Consider the following 20175-nt stretch of genomic DNA (forward strand, 5'->3'; position numbering starts at 1 on the left):
TCTACTTACCCTCCACTTCAAAGTTGAATTTGTGCCGTTGGTTGCTTTTAATTGGGGGGGTGACATTTACCCCTTCTCGGGGGGTGAAAAACGCGTGTTTAAAATAAGGCTGGAAATGGATAAATTGACTTATTTTAAGCACCTTTTGTTCTATAAAGTTTTTTTACGTAAGTCAATACTTTTCGAGTTATTCGCGATTTAAAATGTTGATTTTTCGACAAAACAACTACGTTTTCAGAACGTTTTTCCCAAATAACACAAAAAGTAAATATTTTATTGAAAAAAATATTTTTAGCAAAAGTGTAGCCTATAAAAAAACGAAGAAAAATGGTGTACCAGAAAAGTCTACAAATTGAGTAGAAACAAAGTTGTAGCTCATGAAAAATACGTTCTTATTCGTCTAATTCCAAATCGAATAATTCAACGCGAAATCACCGAAGAAAGAAGCGTTTTTCGGAAAAACCTTATTAACATTTTTTAAGTATCGAAAAAAGCTTATTATTTGTTTTTTACAAAAGTTTACAGCATCAAAAATAAACGAGTTACACTGAAAAAAAAAGTTGGCCCCTTTTTTTTGTAAAAAAATCGTGAAAACCTCCCTCTATTTAGCACCCTAAATGAAATTAATCGTTTGGCTTTACCATCTATTTTAACTGTATGTGTATTGTTTATATGATCTGTAAGTTTGATTGGTTTGAAGTGCTTATTTTTGAAAATATTTGGTTTTATAGTAAAAAAAAATTTTCTACAAATTTTTGAAAAATTTCATTTTTTCAAAATAACTTAAAAATATTAGTGATAAGAAAAATCTTAAAGAGTAAAAAAATGTAGGTTTTGCTATTATAAATATGCTAGTTTCATTTTGTTTCTCCGTAAGACAAAAATTGGTTAAGATATGGCTGTTCAAAATTTGCATACACTCGTGATTAGTGGCTCATTCAAGCTTTCTCAATTATAACCCTTTCAAAAATAAACACTTTAAACCGGTGAGACTGACAGATCATATAAAAAATATATAGGTAAGTAAATTGTTTGTAAAGCGGTAGCGATTAATTTCAGTTGGGGAGCTAAACACGGCGAGATTTTCATGATTTTTTACAAAAAAAAGAGGGCCAACTTTATTTTGAGCGTAACTCGCTTATTTTTAATGCTAAAACTTTTGTTAACAGCATTTTATAAACACTTTAAAAAAGTTTAAATGGGGTTTTCCCGAAAAGTGCTTAATTTTTCGGTGATTTCACCTTGAAATATTCGATTTGGAATTAGACGAATAAGAACGTATTTTTCATAAGCTACAACTTTATTTTTATTTGATTGATAGACTTTACTGATACACCATTTTTTTGGGTTTTTTATAAGCTACACTTTTGCTAAGGATATTTTTTTTCGATAAAATATTTACTTTTTGAGTTATTTGCGAAAAACCGTCTAAAAACGCAGTTTTTTTGTCGAAAAATCAACATTTTCAATTGCAAATAACTCGAAAAGTATTGACTTACGTAAAAAGCTCTATGGAACAAAAGTTGCTTAAAATCAGTCAATTTATCCATTTCCGGTCTTATCTTGAAGGTATGTTTTTTCACCCCCGAGAAGGGGTGACTGTCACCCCCCAAGTAAAAGCAACCAACGGCACAATTTCAACTTTGAAGTAGAGGGTAAGTAGAACCTAAATCCAAATTTTTATGCAATTCGGAGTTGCCCCTGAAAATTACACGGTATCGCCGAATTTCCCGTTCATTTACTGGGCTAAAATAAACTTTTTTTAATACGCGGGATCCAGGCCTATAAGTATGACAAAACTCCTACTCATAAGCAAACATAAGATGTTAATGTGTAGATAAGAGTTGAGATCAGTACTTTGATTTTGGGCGTAATTAAATAAAATAAAATCAAAATATAATTCCGTAGCAGTTGGAACAAATTTTATATCAAAGTTTAGGTGAAAAGAAAACATATACACTGCGCACCAAAATTAACGCACCACCTTAAAAATGGGACATTTTTAATGTCTCGTACCTATTTCCTAAACCTGTTGTCCGATTTTAGTGATTTTTTTAATATGTTGCTTTATTCTTCAAAAATATCGATGTAATAATGTTGTTGCTAAACAGATAAGTGTCATTGTATACCGAGTGTAACAATGATAGTGTGTTTTTTCCTCAAAGTTTGGAACACACTGTGGAATACTCTAGTGTATATAAAATATTGAAATTAAAACTAAACTGTAGCCTTAGGCTTTCTTAACATTTTGGTTTTTGATTTTTCGCTTATGTTGGATAATAAAAAAGTTAGGTATTTTAACAACTAGCAACGTTCTTCGTCAATACAGGGTGTTTCTAAATAAATGTGACAAACTTTTAGGGGTAATTCTGCACGAAAATATAATGACCGTTTGCTTTATAAACATATGTCCGCAAATGCTTCGTTTCCGAGATACGGGATGTTGAATTTTTTCTTACAAACTGACGATTTATTTATTGCCCTAAAACCGATTGAGATATGCAAATGAAATCTAGTTGATTTTAAGAGGTAGTTATTGCGCATTTTTTGACATACAATTAAGACTTTTATATTCACCATTGTCGGGCATACGGGTCATATTACCCGTATGCACGCCAATGGTGAATATAAAATTCTTATTTGTATGCCAAAAAATGCGCAATAGCTACCTCTTAAAACCTACCAAATTTCATTTGCATATCTCAACCGGTTTTAGAGCAATAAATAAATCGTCAGTTTGTAAGAAAAAATTCAACATCCCGTATCTCGGAAACCAAGCATTTGCGGACATATGTTTATAAAGCAAACGGTCATTATTTTTTCATGCAAAATTACCCCTTAAAGTTTGAAGCACTTATTTAAAAAAACTCTGTATTGATGAAGAACGTTGTTAGTTGTCAAATACCTAACTTTTTTATTATCCAACCTAAGCGAATGAATCAAAAAGTAAAATGTTAAGAAAGCCTAGGCTGCAGTTGAGTTTTAATTTCAATATTTTATATACACTAGAATATTCCACAGGGTGTTCCAAACTTTAACGAAAAACACACTATTATTGTTACACCCGTTGTACAATGACACTTATCTGTTTAGCAACAATATTATTACATCGATATTCTTGAAGAATAAAGCTATAACATATTAAAAAAATCACTAAAATCGTACAACAGGTTTAGGAAATACGAGACACCAAAAAGTCCCATTTTTAAGGTGATGCGTTAATTTTGATGCTTAGTGTATTTTCAAGAAATTATATTATTTATTTTGTAATTTACTTTTTTAAGTGATGCAGTAATTCATGTTTTATGAAGGTTTTTACGATTTTTTTCTGCAAAGTTAAAGCAAGAAGCTTTTATTACAAACACTTACAAATTAAATATGACCGTAAATTTATTTAAATAATTATAAATGAAGGCTGAAAACAAAAAAAAACAATATCATTTGCATTATTATAAATAACCACTGTAAAATATTTTATTCTCCAGAAAAAGTTGCGTTATATTACCAATATAAAGCAAAAAAAAATGGTTGAAAAATATTTAACCGTTTATGAGGTATTTAATTTGTTTATTAAATAATGTTACACTTTTTTTAACTGAAAAAACGCGGTTGTTCCGGTAGAGTATAAACTTTTACAAGGTCTCAGTTTTTTTGTTTTTATGTATCATATCAATATCAAATTTCAATTAAACTCCCCTCCAAAATGACGCTTGAAAATTGTTCTAATTTGTTTAAAACTTGTTTTTTAATAACGACGCGGGAATTAAAAATTTTGAAATGACGCACCGTTTTGATATTCGCGTTCCTGACAAATTTTCACACATTAAAAAAAGGTTTTCTAGGTTTTTGTCGATATAGCTTTTCTAACTTTAAAAATTTGTAATTTGATTATGTATCAATATTAACATTTAAAACTGCGTAAATCCATCTATCAACCCTACTGCTTAACAATGTCATTTATACGTAAGCATAGTAAAAATTCCAGAATATATTATGCATAATAAATGCAAACTTTTTGTTTGAGAAGTGGTGGGAGCAGTAGCATATTAAAATAGTAACATAGGCCTGACCCTTTTTGCAATAAATATTCACTAATTTGTTATTAAAATTTTTTGTCTATAAATAAAAATTGGCACAAAAGATAACCACAAAGTAGTATTAAAAAATGTTTATATTAAAAACTTCCATTCGCAGTACAATGTTTTTCTCAACCTATGAAATTATGAAAATTCCATATTTTTTTCATTGGTGAAGTCCTCAAAAAATTTGTATAATAGTTTGCCTATTGACATTAGTGCTGTAACATTAAATCCAATTTATACCCGTGGCTGCATAAAAACGGTAATATTTGCTAAACTTCTACATATGTTTGGTTGTTTCTATCATGATGTATTAACACGTTCGCTGCATATATTTTTTATGTACTTCTCCCTGAAATAGTTTTTGTGATGTAATGTAAGTGAGCACATGTCGCCCATCGGCGGCATCAGCACTGGAGAGGGAAATCGAATGTCGCCGATGAGTGACATATGCATCGAGCGAGTTAAAATACTCGATATATAACTCGATTTATAATTGTTCTATTCTTGTGTTTGAAATCAGAGGTATCCTTTTACTTGTAGATCATTTCTTAAGGAATTCCTGTCATTTATGTCTTCTATCCAACTATGATTTCATCACAACTTTAGTCAGGTGGCCCATAATAATCTGTTACGTTGGTGCTGGTGCTACGTTGGTAGATTGCCATGATAATCTTGCGGGGTTGGAATGTCGAGTTGAAACACTGACTCTAACTTTATAACTTTATTTACGGTTTACAACATCAATCAACATAAGGTTACTAAGATGTTGTTTCGCGGGGTGGTCCTTCAGGACACTCTTCTCGTAGGACGGCTCACTAGCATAGTAACGATCTTGATAATAACAATACTATATTGATAATGATAATCCCTCTGACAATCTTTCAGACAACAAATTAGAGCGAAGTTGAAACGCGAATAATGGCAGGAAACCGATCTTTCTTTGCAATGAAACATCTAATGAAGTCAAAACTTCTTTCACGAGGTGCAAAAATCCAGATATATAAGACCATAATACGACCAGCAGTCGCGTATGGAAGCGAAACATGGACGCTAACAAAAAGAGAAGTAAATAAATTGCTGGTGTGGGAACGTAAAATCCTTCAAATGATATATGGCCCTTGCAGAGACAGCGTGACAATCGAATGGAGGCGCAGATGCAATAACGAGCTAGAGTCTCTTCGAAAAAGAAAATCTAGTCAGATATATAGAGGCTAATAGACTCAGATGGGCAGGGCATGTGATACGCAGTAACGACAATCGCCTTATAAACAATGTGTTCTGGGAAAGGCCAGATGGAAGAATATCTGTAGGGCGGCCTAGAAAAAGGTGGAAAGATGCAGTCAAAGAAGATCTAGAGAAAATGGGAGTGCGACAATGGGAATTAGTAGCACAGGACCGACAAACATGGAAGGCAATAGTAAACGCGGCAAAGACTCACGAAGAGTTGTAGCGCCATTGATGATGATGACAAAGAGATGAATCCATAACCAAAGTTGCTCTTGGAATCAGTAAAACAATGTGAGAAATAACTACAGTCGATATACCTTCTATGAATCTTCGATGAATCCCTCTGTGGGCTATTTATATCTCCTTATAATTTGGACTTTGAAAAGTAAACTATACGTGAGCCTCTACGAGGTTACATAAACAAAACTGCGTTAATTAACCTTCGTTTTGTTTGCATATTTAGAAAAAATATCTTTTGTAACAACCTAAATTACTTAAAATTATATACATTTTTTGATACATATTATATTATACAGTAAGGGGTTTTTCCCTTACTGTACAAATCCCATAAAATAGCGTATCAAGAACTGCGATATTATCTAATTGTTTTTCTACAAAATTTATCGGGCGCATACAGCGAATAGTGTAATCAGTCGTCAAATTCACCTGCTACGAGTAAAGTATTTTTTTTGTTAGTGTTTGAAATGGAGATACTTTTTATTCCATGTAAAAAATGTGGACAAAAGTTCTCATATAATTAAAAAACATCACAATTATTTTTTTAATTCTGTGGTCAGAGTGTAGTAGGCTCTATATTTTGTTCTTTTATGAATTGGAAGCGTCTTCTTTTCGTACAAGAACTAAAATTCTGAGACACTAGACATACGGATTTTATTTTGGCTATCAGACAGTATTACAAAAAATATTTTTTAAATGACCGTTTAAATATCTGTTTTTTTTATTATTCTAAATGGGAAATAAGCCACAATTTAACTTAAAAAATGATTTTATTAACGTTTTGACTTCCAATTCGGATGTCGTTGTCAAAATACAAAATAGTACTAAATTAAACAAAAATGTTGTTGCTTAGTAAAAAAAAATCTTCTAATAATTTAATTTAATCTAACTCATACATATCGGAAATTCAGAAATATATTATACATTTAAAAGACGACTTTATTGAAAGATAGTTCATTCGATTACATGAAATGAACTTTAACTCAAGAATATCCGTCACAAAAAATCATAACATGTGATTTGTCTTTAAAAAGACAATCACATGCAATGGTGACAGTAAAATTCTCGTGTTAGTGATTCCATAGTAAATCACGAGGGAAAACCATGAAAAAACCTCAAGTTAAGTTGTGGCTTATTTCCCATTTAGAATAATAAATTACATAAATGCCACAAATAAATAGCTTCAGAACAATATATCTATGCTTATTGTTTCAGACATCAGTTTTAATATTTTCTGCCCAAATGAGGTTTATATCAACGATTGAAGTATCAAAAAATATATCTCTCATTAGCAATGAAAAGAAAAATTGTAAAGTGATCAACTTTGAGCTGAGTGAACCACAAGACAAGCCACTTGTGGTGTTGATATCTTGGCTACTGGCCAAGAAGAAATATTCATATAAATATGCAGATATATACTTAAAACAAGGATTCGACGTGCTTAACATCAATGTCAGTCCATGGCAATTCCTCTGGCCCACCAAAGGAACACAGGTAAGTTTGCATGAGGAAGAAAATACTAATTATTATCACAAAAAGTAGGGAAGTCACATTACTATGTAGAAGATCTTGTTTCTCCTGTCCTAAAGATTTCCGGTGAAAATTCATATATAAATGTAGGATTGTAAATATTTTATCTTAATTTTTAAGATACCCTGTATATAATATTTCTTAATTATTAATACGAGAACGGGATAGAGTCTCACACATATGTACCTACGTGGGCACAGATGGGTGGAACGAATTGGGGATTACGGCGACGGTAGCGGACTACTTTTAATTTTTGTATTATTGGGTTATTGGAAGATGTCGGTATATGCTTTGAACTAATTTTAATTGGGTTGTTTCACAGGAAAAAGGAGATTAGCCTAAGACGGTTTGTTTTAGCGTAGGGTAAGAGGACGAATACATTCGGTCGATATAACATCTCAGCGACAGACAGACGCATTTCTTAGGGATAATACTTAGACGGGTATTAAATTGATTAGACGCAAATTATCTATAAATACATTTCCCTTTTGTAAGAATAAGAACGCGTAGAATTTTGGTCGCAAAGTACACTTTTACATTTCGACAATTTAATAGTAATCAATAATTTAGTCATCTATTTTATTAATTAAAACTGTTAAACATCAAACGGACTTTTATTACGATTGTCTTTAAAAGAAACCTACATAAATATATACAGACTGTTTAGTTTCAAATTATTAGATATACACCCTGTACATGGCAACAGCGCGCTGTCAAGTACGAACGAGACGGTTCCCACTTCACACCTAACGCAGCTGATTCGCGTCGATTATAACCAAAGATATTATACACATAGATTTGGCCAGCTCCGAAAAATAGCGTAACGTGGAGCAGTTCGGGTCGGTGGTCTATCTTTCTCTCTCTACCGGCGCTTAGCTTTCTCTCTCTAGCATATGATGTCCGCCGCGCCGCTTCTGTGTCACTGTCGTTCCATTACTCCCACCTCTTGGTAGATACGCTCACACTCGCACGACAGACAAAGATAGCTAGACCACCGTACTTGATATTGACGTTACACCCCGATTATGGAGACCTGTAAGAAGGAGTGGAAACGCAATGCATCGTTTGTGGGCTAACTTTTCAACCTCTAATTCAACTTTCAGCAATCGCCGCTAGAGGCGCAAGTGTTCGAATAGGTGCTACAAATACATTAGCTCTTATGGACTTATTTATTATTTAACTCATTTTATTATTAGTAAAATTTAATAAAAAAATTTTGGTCTTGGTAAAAGGTACCTATATTATTTTAAAAAGCCCTATAGGGCTACAAACATCGAACAAAACGTTTTCGCTCTAAAAAGAGCATCATCAGTGTTGCCTAAAATAAGTATAACCATATTAATTATCAAAATGTTAAACTTAAAATGATGACCAAGGTAGAAGCAAAGTTTGGTTATACTTACAAGAACATGGTGAGCCAACCAAAAAATACGAAGGTCAAAGCCTTTCAAAAATGGACTAAAAGTCACATCAAAATGCTAACATAGCAAATTCCAAAGGATGGATATAATCCCTAAGGATACGGCCCTAGGATAACATATGACTCCCACACGTTGTAAGTGGGTCAAAGGTAACAAATTAGGTCATTATGTTACAAGAGCTGACAGGCAACTAAGATGTGAGATATCAAAAGCGAATCTGTCTGATGTCAAGACAACAATTGTCAATGGAACTTGAAGTATCATGAAAAGTTGGTTACACAGCTACTAAATTTATAGTTGTTTATAGTACAAGCAATGATAACAGCTAACATCAGTGTGTTGGAATTATAAAAATAAAGAGTTAGTGAGAGTAGATTATCTAGATGTAAAATAGAAGGGAGGAATTTGAGTATAGAATTTTTACTACAAAAACGTTATTACGTAGGTCAAAATTTTTGACGTAAGAGAACTGTCAAAACATTAGATGTGACTTTTCATTATTGCTATGTTTATTATAAACACGGCAATAATGAAAAGTCACATTCTAATGTTTTGACAGTTCTCTTACGTCAAAAATTTTGACCTACGTAATAACGTTTTTGTAGTAAAAATACTATACCCACAATCATCAATGAAGTGTACCTAAATTGATGAAGAAAGGTAGGCAAAACAACATACAGAGAATGTAATGTATGGTTTGTGTTTTGAAATTAGATAATTTATATTTGTGAACCAACACAAATGATGGCTGAGAGACTGGCTGAAAAATTAGAGAAAATAGGGGTCGTGATATCAAATGCTGAAAAAGCTGTAAATGCAAAATCTTATTTATCAGTTAATAAAATATAGATGGGTTCATCAACACAAATTTACAAGACTGAAAAGGTTGTATTACAAGCTTAGTCCAAATTTCTTTATTATGTCCTTGTATGTTAAATAACATCTAGGGCAAAGAAAAATTAATAACTTGGATAAAAGTGTCTAAGCTACAACTAAAGTGTAGTCAGATGAAGATAAGTGTTGAGTAAGATTATTGAGTATATGAGAAAATTAAAAATTGTGTTTATTTAATTAAATTAGTAGATAAAACAGAATAAAAAGGGTGGATAGATAGATGAGTTTGTGGTATAAAAAGTAAATTTGACATCACTATTGAGACTAATGAACATTATTGAGAGACTGGGGACTCCAGAGACCAGGCAACCAAACAAACCAAATGACGAATGAAAGGTTGGCTGAATGTCTACTACAGATTCCATCATCCAATTATTACAATTTTGTCTAGCTCAAGACTTTTTTGTTTTCAATAACAAATTTTACAGACAACCTGATGGCTTAGCCATGGGTAATTGCCTATCCCCTCTCTTAGCTGATATTTTCATGGATCATCTAGAATCCACACAGATCATGAAAAATCCGGAAATTCTACACTGGTTTCGTTATGTGGATGACTGTTTGTTATTCATAGCCGGGAATTCTAATTCAGCTGATTCACTTCTTTCTAAAATCAACCAAATCCATCCTAATATTAAGTTCACCATGGAACTAGAATCATCCCAATCCATTAACTTTCTTGACCTCACTATCACCAGATTAAATGACCATTTCGATTTCAGTATCTATAGGAAATAGGTCTGGATCCCGCGTATGAAAAAAAGTTGATTAATAGCAAGCTGAAAATTTGTTAATAGCTTAAGGGTGTCTAGTCGGATAAACTTTGATATATGGGAACACTGGAACAGGGGCAGTTTTAATTGTGGAACAGGTTAAAAATTTGGAACAGTCAGACCACGAAAACGGCACATGTATTTTGTCCGACAGAACAGACTTAAACTCTCCGAACAGAGAATAAACTCTCATGCAAAAACCAGACTGCTATTTATCACCAAATGGGCGTTTTAATGAGTGGAACATGTAGAATATGTCAAATGACAGGAATTATGACAGGTGATAAATAGCAGTCTGATTTTTGCATGAGAGTTTAATCTCTGTTCGGAGAGTTTAAGTCTATTCTGTCGGACAAAATAAATGTGCCGTTTTCGTGGTCTGACCGTTCCAAATTTTTAATCTGTTCCACAATTAAAACTGCCCCTGTTTCAGTGTTCCCATATACCAAAGTTTATCCGACTAGACTCCCTTAAGCTATTAACAAATTTTCAGCTTGCTATTAATCAACTTTTTTTTCATACGCGGGATCCAGACCTAAAACCAACACAGACGGACCATGTCATACCCCTATCATCTAATTACCCCATTTCACACAAATATTCAGCATTTCACAGTTTCATACACCGTTTAGAAACTACCCCTCTATCACAATCCAATTACAACAAAGAATTGAACATTCTCAAACAAATAGCGTTCAATAATGGTTACGAACCTAACATCATAGACAAGCTTATCCATAAGAGACAACTGAGAGTCTTGAGAGAGGCTGCGTTCCCCAGAGAATTGACCACCAAACCCATTTACACTTCCTTACCATATCATCATGAACGTTTGTCTGGAGATATTAGAGATATTATTAAAAGATCAGTTGATAACATTCAAATTTCATTTAAGGTATCAAGTAATTTAGGACAGTGCCTTTCCAACTCCAAAGACCCTATTAACTACATGAATCGTAGCGGTGTCTATAAATTGCAATGCTCTGATTGTGATGCCACATATATAGGGAGAACTTGTAGGTCACTTGCCTCCCGTTCACTTGAATATACTAAAAGAGAGAATACATCAACCTTCTCTCAACATCTTAAACAAAACAACCACACTCTCAATATCCCTGATAACGTATCCCTAATACATAACATTCCCGATAAAAACTTTCTGAGATTGGACCTCTACGAGGACCTTGAAATAGTCAAAGAGAAACAGAGAAGTCCAAATTGTGTTAATCGCCATGTGTCTTTCAATCGTGACTTTCAACCGTTACATCGTCAACTTTTCTCATAAATTACATTATAAATCTGTTTCTTATATTATCTTTATTTCTCTTAATTATTCGCATCTACTAATATTGTTTCTATTTCTTTCTTTTCTCTTCTTATTCACATCCACATGTTCACTCAATTTTCGATAATCATCTAATCCTTTCTTCAAAAAATTTTTTCTTCTCCCAAACAAAGCAATTTCAACTATATCCACAACATCCATTTGTCACAACTTGTACACAACTATATCTATTCAATATTTATCCCATTCTCTCCACATCATCTTTTTCAAACCGTTTTTCGTTTAGTGTCCAATCATAACTATTTCATTCTAAACTAAATCAACCAATAATATTGTACAATAAATCTTTCAAGTTTCACACATCTAGTAGTTATTCCATTCAGCCAACCTTTCATTCATCATTTGGTTTGTTTGGTTGCCTGGTCTCTGGAGTCCCCAGTCTCTCAATAATGTTCATTAGTCTCAATAGTGATGTCAAATTTACTTTTTATACCACAAACTCATCTATCTATCCACCCTTTTTATTCTGTTTTATCTACTAATTTAATTAAATAAACACAATTTTTAATTTTCTCATATACTCAATAATCTTACTCAACACTTATCTTCATCTGACTCCACTTTAGTTGTAGCTTAGACACTTTTATCCAAGTTATTAATTTTTCTTTGCCCTAGATGTTATTTAACATAAAAAGACATAATAAAGAAATTTGGACTAAGCTTGTAATACAACCTTTTCAGTTTTGTAAATTTGTCTTGATGAACCCATCTATATTTTATTAACTGATAAATAAGATTTTGCATTTACAACTTTTTCAGCATTTGATATCACGACCCCTATTTTCTCTAATTTTTCAGCCAGTCTCTCAGCCATCATTTGTGTTGGTTCACAAATATAAATTATCTAATTTCAAAACACAAACCATACATTACATTCTCTGTATGTTGTTTTGCCTACCTTTCTTCATCAATTTACGTACACTTCATTGATGATTGTGGGTACTCAAATTCCCCGCTTCTATTTTACATCTAGATAATCTACTCTCACTAACTCTTTATTTTTATAATTCCAACACACTGATGTTAGCTGTTATCATTGCTTGTACTATAAACAACTATAAATTTAGTAGCTGTGTAACCAACTTTTCATGATACTTCAAGTTCCATTGACAATTGTTGTCTTGACATCAGACAGATTCGCTTTTGATATCTCACATCTTAGTTGCCTGTCAGCTCTTGTAACATAATGACCTAATTTGTTACCTTTGACCCACTTACAACGTGTGGGAGTCATATGTTATCCTAGGGCCGTATCCTTAGGGATTATATCCATCCTTTGGAATTTGCTATGTTAGCATTTTGATGTGACTTTTAGTCCATTTTTGAAAGGCTTTGACCTTCGTATTTTTTGGTTGGCTCACCATGTTCTTGTAAGTATAACCAAACTTTGCTTCTACCTTGGTCAACATTTTGATAATTAATATGGTTATACTTATTTTAGGCAACACTGATGATGCTCTTTTTAGAGCGAAAACGTTTTGTTCGATGTTTGTAGCCCTATAGGGCTTTTTAAAATAATATACCTTTTACCAAGACCAAAATTTTTTATTAAATTTTACTTGTAATTAATGGTATACAGCCAGCTACAGGAAATTCTTCCTTGTGGACATTTTATTATTGTTTTTATCGTAATTAGACATTAATTTATTGGTGGATTGTAGCTGAATGTGTTTTATGCCAAAAATAAATTATTTTAACCTTATATCGACGTGTGGTAAAAAGTGTATTCTTTTTATACCATTGTAGATGGAGATGTGACATCAAATTTAAATTTGTCATTACTTTAATATGAGGACAGCTTATTTTGAAGCGGAAATATTTTGTCACATTATCTAACTGCCACATTTATATACCAATGGTATTTCAACTGCAAATTAATTTGTTAATATCTTTGTAACTGATATCAAAAAGTTTGTTAGTTGAAAAAATTGAACTTAACTGTACGTAATTGTTTTTAAAAAGTTTAAAAAGTTATTTAAATAATTTGAAGTATATTGATCAATTTTTTTAAATTATTCTTTTTATCAAAATTTAAAATGCTTTTTCTTTTGAACACTTCATTTATCTATATTCTGAAAGCTTATCTATCAGATGTTTAAATTTAGTTAATAAAGTATATGTAAATTAACTACAGACGACAGTCCGACTTTTATAAAATTAATGTTAATTTTTGTGAAATATTTTGTCTCAAAAAATGCATTGTTTCGACAGAAAAACTTTCAAGATCCTCCTATTATTATCACTATAATTTTCAGGTTAAAATAAAAACCAATAATAGGTAATACACAAATTTTATTTACACCGAAGGAAATAACATACAAACGAATAGGTATAATCCATGAACGTTATAAATAACATAAAGACAAATATTTATAAAAAGTCTTTATTAACTTCGTTAAGTTCCCTTTTGAATTTTTTATCGGAAGGATAACTCGATATAAATCCTGGTACGAAGCAATTTCTTTTAGTGTAAGCTTTCTTGGCACTCATATTTAAATAATATTAACCACCAAAACCAGTAATCTTGATTAATTATTTATATGGGAAATAAGCCACAATTAAAATGAAAAAAATAATTTTATTAACGTTTCGACGCCCAAATCGGGTGCCGTTGTCAAAATACAAAATATTACTAAAATAAACTAAAGTGTTGTTGCTAAGCAAAAAAATTCTTCTAATAATTTATTTAATCTCACTCATTTATATTGGCAATTCACACAATTCACTCATTAGTTTATTTTAGTAATATTTTGTATTTTGACAACGGCACCCGATTTGGGCGTCGAAACGTTAATAAAATTATTTTTTTCATTTTAATTGTGGCTTATTTCCCATATAAATAATTAATCATAAAAATGCCACAAGGAAATAGCTTCAGAACAACACCAGTAATCTTATATTAACTACGAATAATTAATTATTTTCGAAATTTTCACATTCACTCCAATGCAAAACTAGCATCTATCTCTACGCCACCGCTGCCCTAGCGAGAAACCAAGCAAACAGGCAAAATCGTGTACAAAAATTTCAAGGTCGTCCTATCTCGATTCCTCTCCTCTGTGTAGGTCTCCATAACCCCGATGCATTGAGTGGCATATCCCTAGGCAAGTTTATCTTTTACATGTTTCAGATTATAATACTCCGTCCTCCGCCGTCATTCAGCCCTATTCTGTAACTTTTAACAAATCGAATAGAAATGAAAAAGTCGAATCATAATTACCCGAAATCGGAATGTTGGATATCTATCGCGTCGTTTTCGTGTTTGGATTGTAGTATGGTATAGTTAGACCCAAACCCAGACATCCAAAGTGAAAGTTATCCTCCAACACCAAATTGTTATATAGGGTCCACATAATGTTCAGAAAAAAGTCACACCATTTTGAGCGTCGGGTTTGGGGGGGGAGAGGGGGGAGAAAGCTGCACATTCGTAGTTTTTCACGTTTTTCGTCAATATTTCTAAAACTAAGCGGTTTAGCATGAACAACCCGCTACACAAAATTGTTCTACATTAAATTTGAAATAAAAAAGGCCCTATGCATAACCCTTCTAAAATGAACGGTTCCAAAGTTACGGAGGTAGTATAGTATAATTGGTCCAAAAAAAGGCCTAACTCAGACATCCAAAGTAAAAGTTTTCCTTCGACACCAAATTGTTCTATATGGTCCACATATTGTTCAGTAAAAATTTACACCATTTTGAGCGTCCGGCTTGGGGGGGAGATGGGGGAGAAGTAGGTAAATTAGTAGTTTTTTTACGTTTTTCGTCAATATTTCTAAAACTATGCTTTAGCGTAATTAATGTTCTATAGAAAAATATTTTACATAAAATTTAAAACAAAAAAAGGTTCTATACATAACAGTTATAAAATCAACGGTTCCAGAGTTACGGAGGGTGAAAAGTGGAGGTTTTCGATACTTTTTATATTTACCGATTTCTCCCCCCTCTCCCTCCCAAACCCGACGCTCAAAATGGTGTGACACCATCGGGTTCTATTTTGCGCTAGGACCTTCACCTCATTCCAAGACTTTCCTTGGCTTCCTATCTCGTCCATGATGGATCTTATCCAAGTTTGTGCTGGGCGACCTCTTTTTCTTTTTCCTTGGGGATTCCACTCTAGAGAAGTTTTTTCAGTACTGGAACTATCTTTTCGGAGTGTGTGACCTATCCAGCCCCACTTTCTGGACTTTATTTCATTTTCTACCCTCTTCTGTTGGTCAGGTGTAGCAGATCTTCGTTTCTGATGGTGTTTGGCCAGAAAATACGGACAATTCTTCGTAAACATTTGTTAATAAAGACCTGCAATTTGTCTGTAAGGGATTTTGTCACTTTCCAGATTTCACATCCATAGAGCAGAACAGACATAACATTTGACTGGAATATTCGGATCTTTGTCCTTGTAGTATATTCCCCAGACCTCCAAACAGGGTTAAGCATGCTGAATACTTGTTGAGCTTTTCGTATCCTCATACGAACATCGGCTTCTGTACCTCCGCCCTCTGTTATGACACTTCCAAGATACGTAAAGTTTTCCACATTTTCAATCTGTATTTTGTCAATATTAAATAGCGTGTTATTCCTTGCATTTATTGTCATGGATTTGGTTTTAATAACATTTCAAACCTATTTTATTGGCCTCAGTGGAAAGGGTTTCCAATTGGTCGGCCACATCCTGGAATCTTTGTCCTAACAGGCAGATATCGTCGGCGTATTCTAGATCACTTAGGCGTGTGGTTAATGTCCATTGTATCCCTTTTGTGCCGAAGTCTAGTTTGGAGAGAACATAGTCTAGAGCTATGTTAAACAGAAACGGAGAAAGCACGCATCCCTGGCTGACTCCAATAAGTACGTCATATCTAATGTCATATTTAATGTCTAGTTAAGAACTATGACTAGGTACGAAAGAAGGATCACGTTTTCCCTTTCTTTTATCATATGAAGGTGGTGTCAGATTATTTTTCTGCATATATCATGAAGCATTGTAATAGGAAACTTATATGTATATTCTTTTAATAAAAAATCGAAACTTATAACAGAGTCAGTTTATTAGTACATACAGTAGAACCCCGATTATCCGGGTGCGGATTATCCGTGCTGCGGATTATCCGTGCTATAATTTTCTATTACTCAAGTTGCGATATTGAGGTTTTATCAAAATAGCTTCATCGTAAATCACTTGAAGGAAACTCTATATGACGAAAGAGAGACGCATAATGAAAGATTTATTTTTTTCTGTTATTTTTTATGGTAAGTAGATATGTATGTGTATACGTACATATGTATTATACATAAGAAATACATGTTCGGATTATCCGTGCTTTTCAATTATCCGTGCCACCCTTCGGTCCCGAGGAGCACGGATAATCGGGGTTCTACTGTACTTATAAATTATTTTTTAAGTGATATGTAAAATAGATATTATTTTTTATTGCAATTTAAATCCGATATGTCGTATTTTGACGTCATTGACCTACACGCTTATATAACTCGCGGTTAAAGTTTTTATACTGTACAGATTACTCTACTTGTTTCATTCTCATACAAGAAGTGTTAACTTTCAATTTTATGTAAAATGATTATTATCGTGGAAATAGGTACTTTATATATTTAATCATATACAATTTTCTCTTAAATTCAAAATTAAATATAAAATGCCAGTTTAAAAAAATAAACTAGTGCCTTGGAAAAGTTACTGCAGGTCATACTTTTAGACTCGACAAAGAAAATGAAGTAAAAATTATTAAGTTCCCTATTAACTGTTCTGTACCTCAGAGCTAAACTGTATTAACTCCATTTTTTTGAAAAATTGTATTATCTCACTTTCTACGTAACAGACTTCACACCTTTTATATGCGATACGATATTAAATCCTATTGTCCCTCCGTAGTTCCGAGCTAAACAGTAGTTTACACTTAATACCCAGCAAAATAAAAGTATTATCATTAGTATTAGTGGAGTTAATATCACTTGCACATGTAAGAAGTATTAACTCCATGGAACGATCTAAAACCGCGGTGTGCTACTAGTAGTCAGTATTCTGTGGAAAATAAATGGAAGTAGAACTAAATAACTTCAAGGATTTTAAGACTCTTTACAACAACAAATCTTCTAACTGTTCACCTTTTCTTATAAGAAAAAAAACTCAGCAAAATACAGACTTTCGTATGTCAGATGTTGTCCACTATGTCCACTATTAGCGATACTTTAGGATTCTCTTCTTCTTAAAGTGCCTATCCGTTCCGGATGTTGGCGATCATCATGGCTATCTTGACGACTTTGTTTACCGCAGCGCGGAACAGTTCAGTGGTAGTGGTGTTATACCACTTTCGTAAATTTTGAAACCAGGAAATGCGTCTTCTTCCCGGTCCTACCATTTACCTTCCCTTGAGAATCAGTTGGAGAAGGCCGTAACGTTCTTGATTTCTCATTACATGTCCTAGATATTCCCCATTCTACGCAGGACTTCCACATTAGTAATTCGGTCAACCCAGGATATACGTAAGATGCGCCTATAACACCACATTTTGAAAGCTTCGAGCCGATTCATAGATGCAACAGTTAGTGTCCACGCTTACATTCCGTGGAGCAGAACTGTAAATATGTAGCATTTCAACAGACGGTATTTTGTTTTTAATGATATGTCTCGACTGTTGAAAATGGGTCTCATTCTAACGTATGCTGCTTTCGCTTTTATTATTCGCTGTTTAATTTCTGTTGAGTGGTCCCATTGGCTATTTAAATTCGTACCCAGATATGTATATTGCTCAACTCTTTCGATATTCTGTTGGTTGACTGTACGTTGAGCGTTTAATATTGGTTTTTTACTAATTGTCATAAAAGGATTTTAGGATTACTTTTTTCAAAACTAATTTTAGTTCGGAAACATTTGAATCTGTTGATCTTAACAGAAATCCTAGACGTGATGTGTTTCCTACGGCCCTGGCTGTGATTCACGATGAGCCAAAGGAATTTCATAATTTTTATAAAAATTTATCCCACTTCGAGAAAGTAGATAAGGATTTATAAAAAATTTTCAAAATAATTGTAAGTGAACAACACTCATGATCCTTTGAGTCTCGTTGTTCGTTTGTTTTGTTTACTCATTTTGTTTTATAGATATTGTTTATTTCATTTAATAAAAAAATAAGTGCTGTTTACTAAATTCTGTTTCATGTATCGTATTCCATCCATCCAATGGCACTACAGCCCAAATCGAACCTTGGCCTCCTTCAATAAGCTTCTCCAATCATTTCGATTTACCGCTGTTCTTTTCCATGAACGCGTTCCCAGAAAGTTCCTGGCATCCTCATCGACTTGTCTTCCCATCTCTTTTTAGGTCTTCCAACAGGTCTTCTTCCCTGCATTCTTGCATTCAGCAATTTTCTGGGGATTCTATTCTCATGCATGCGGACCACGTGCCCTGCCCACCGTACAACACGACACACTAAACTACGGTGGGCATGTATCGTATTATCTCCAGATTATTTATTCATGTGTGTCAACTTACCATTATATTATCTCCCGAACTTGGTAATTGTTTTCATAACAAACAGTATTAAGTCCATGTTTTTTCAAAAAATTAAAGAGGTATAAAAATAACAAATACAGTAATATATTATATTATCATTTACACTTATCAAATAGTGTTTATCACATATTTGAACAAAAATAAATAAAAATTGTATTTCAAATTTACTTTTTATATTTCTTTTAAACTGCTCTCCTGTAAAATTTTGATTTTGTGAGTTAATACAGTTTAGCTCTGAGCTGAGGTACAGTGTTACTTCACTACTTCCATACAAACTTATAAATTTGAAACGTACACATAAATAGAATTTGAACAATATTCATCGTTAAATTATTAAATAAATCTTTTTGCAGATGGTGGCCAAAGACATTGTCAAATTTCTAGACGTAAATGCAAGTTATAGCCCCCTGTTACTACATGGCTTTTCAGTTGCAGCGTACCTCTGGGGTGAAGCTTTGGTACTTATGTCTGCCGAAAGGCAAAAATACGACCACATCATAAACAGAATCGTAGGACAGGTCTGGGACAGTGCAGCCGATGTCACAGAAATACCAGTGGGATTTCCCAAAGCAGTCTTTCCTAATAATTCCGTATTACAAAACACGCTCAAGCAGTACATATTGTAAGTAACACGTTGCGCGTCGGTCAATAAGTCCCGGGCCTAGCTAGTAAAACAACAGATTTTTGCAAAAATGATTCTTTATTCGTCAAAATAATCTCCTTTAGGGGCGATACAATAAGTCCAACGCTTTTCTAATTTTTTCGATGCCGTCCTTGTAAAACGATTTATCTTTGCCTTCAAATAGGCTTCAGTTTCGGCTATTACTTTATCTAACAATAAAACACTGAAAACGTTTGTTTTCTATACTTCCACAAGATTTATTACAACTACTACTATGTGACTATAGCTGTTTCGGCAGAGTGCCTTTCTCAAGTGATTTAGATTACTATGGGTTTGCCTTTTTAAAGTCTTTAACTGAAGAGGTTGACGAGTGGGGAGCTGTTTGTCTCGAGTTGATCATTCAGAAGTATATCTGTATTTTTCAATTTATTAATTTCCATAGATTCTAATAAAGATAGCTTAAGGCCTTTATTTTGAATATGCAGAATTTGAAACTGTTCATTAAAAGAATGATTATGA

The 20175-nt window shown here is 33.1% G+C and overlaps 1 protein-coding gene across 2 annotated transcripts in view; it reads left to right on the top strand.

The window, feature by feature from the left end:
* LOC126881979 (transmembrane protein 53-B) overlaps positions 1-20175 on the top strand; it is a 92562-nt gene that overhangs the window by 47306 nt on the left and 25081 nt on the right. For both annotated transcript variants that reach the window (XM_050646731.1, XM_050646732.1), the window contains exons 3-4: positions 6762-7040; positions 19388-19656. In XM_050646731.1, the coding sequence (XP_050502688.1) occupies positions 6762-7040; positions 19388-19656 (548 nt within the window). The remainder of the gene's footprint in view (positions 1-6761; positions 7041-19387; positions 19657-20175) is intronic.

Source organism: Diabrotica virgifera, chromosome 3 (assembly GCF_917563875.1).
Source record: "Diabrotica virgifera virgifera chromosome 3, PGI_DIABVI_V3a".
NCBI lineage: Eukaryota > Metazoa > Arthropoda > Insecta > Coleoptera > Chrysomelidae > Diabrotica > Diabrotica virgifera.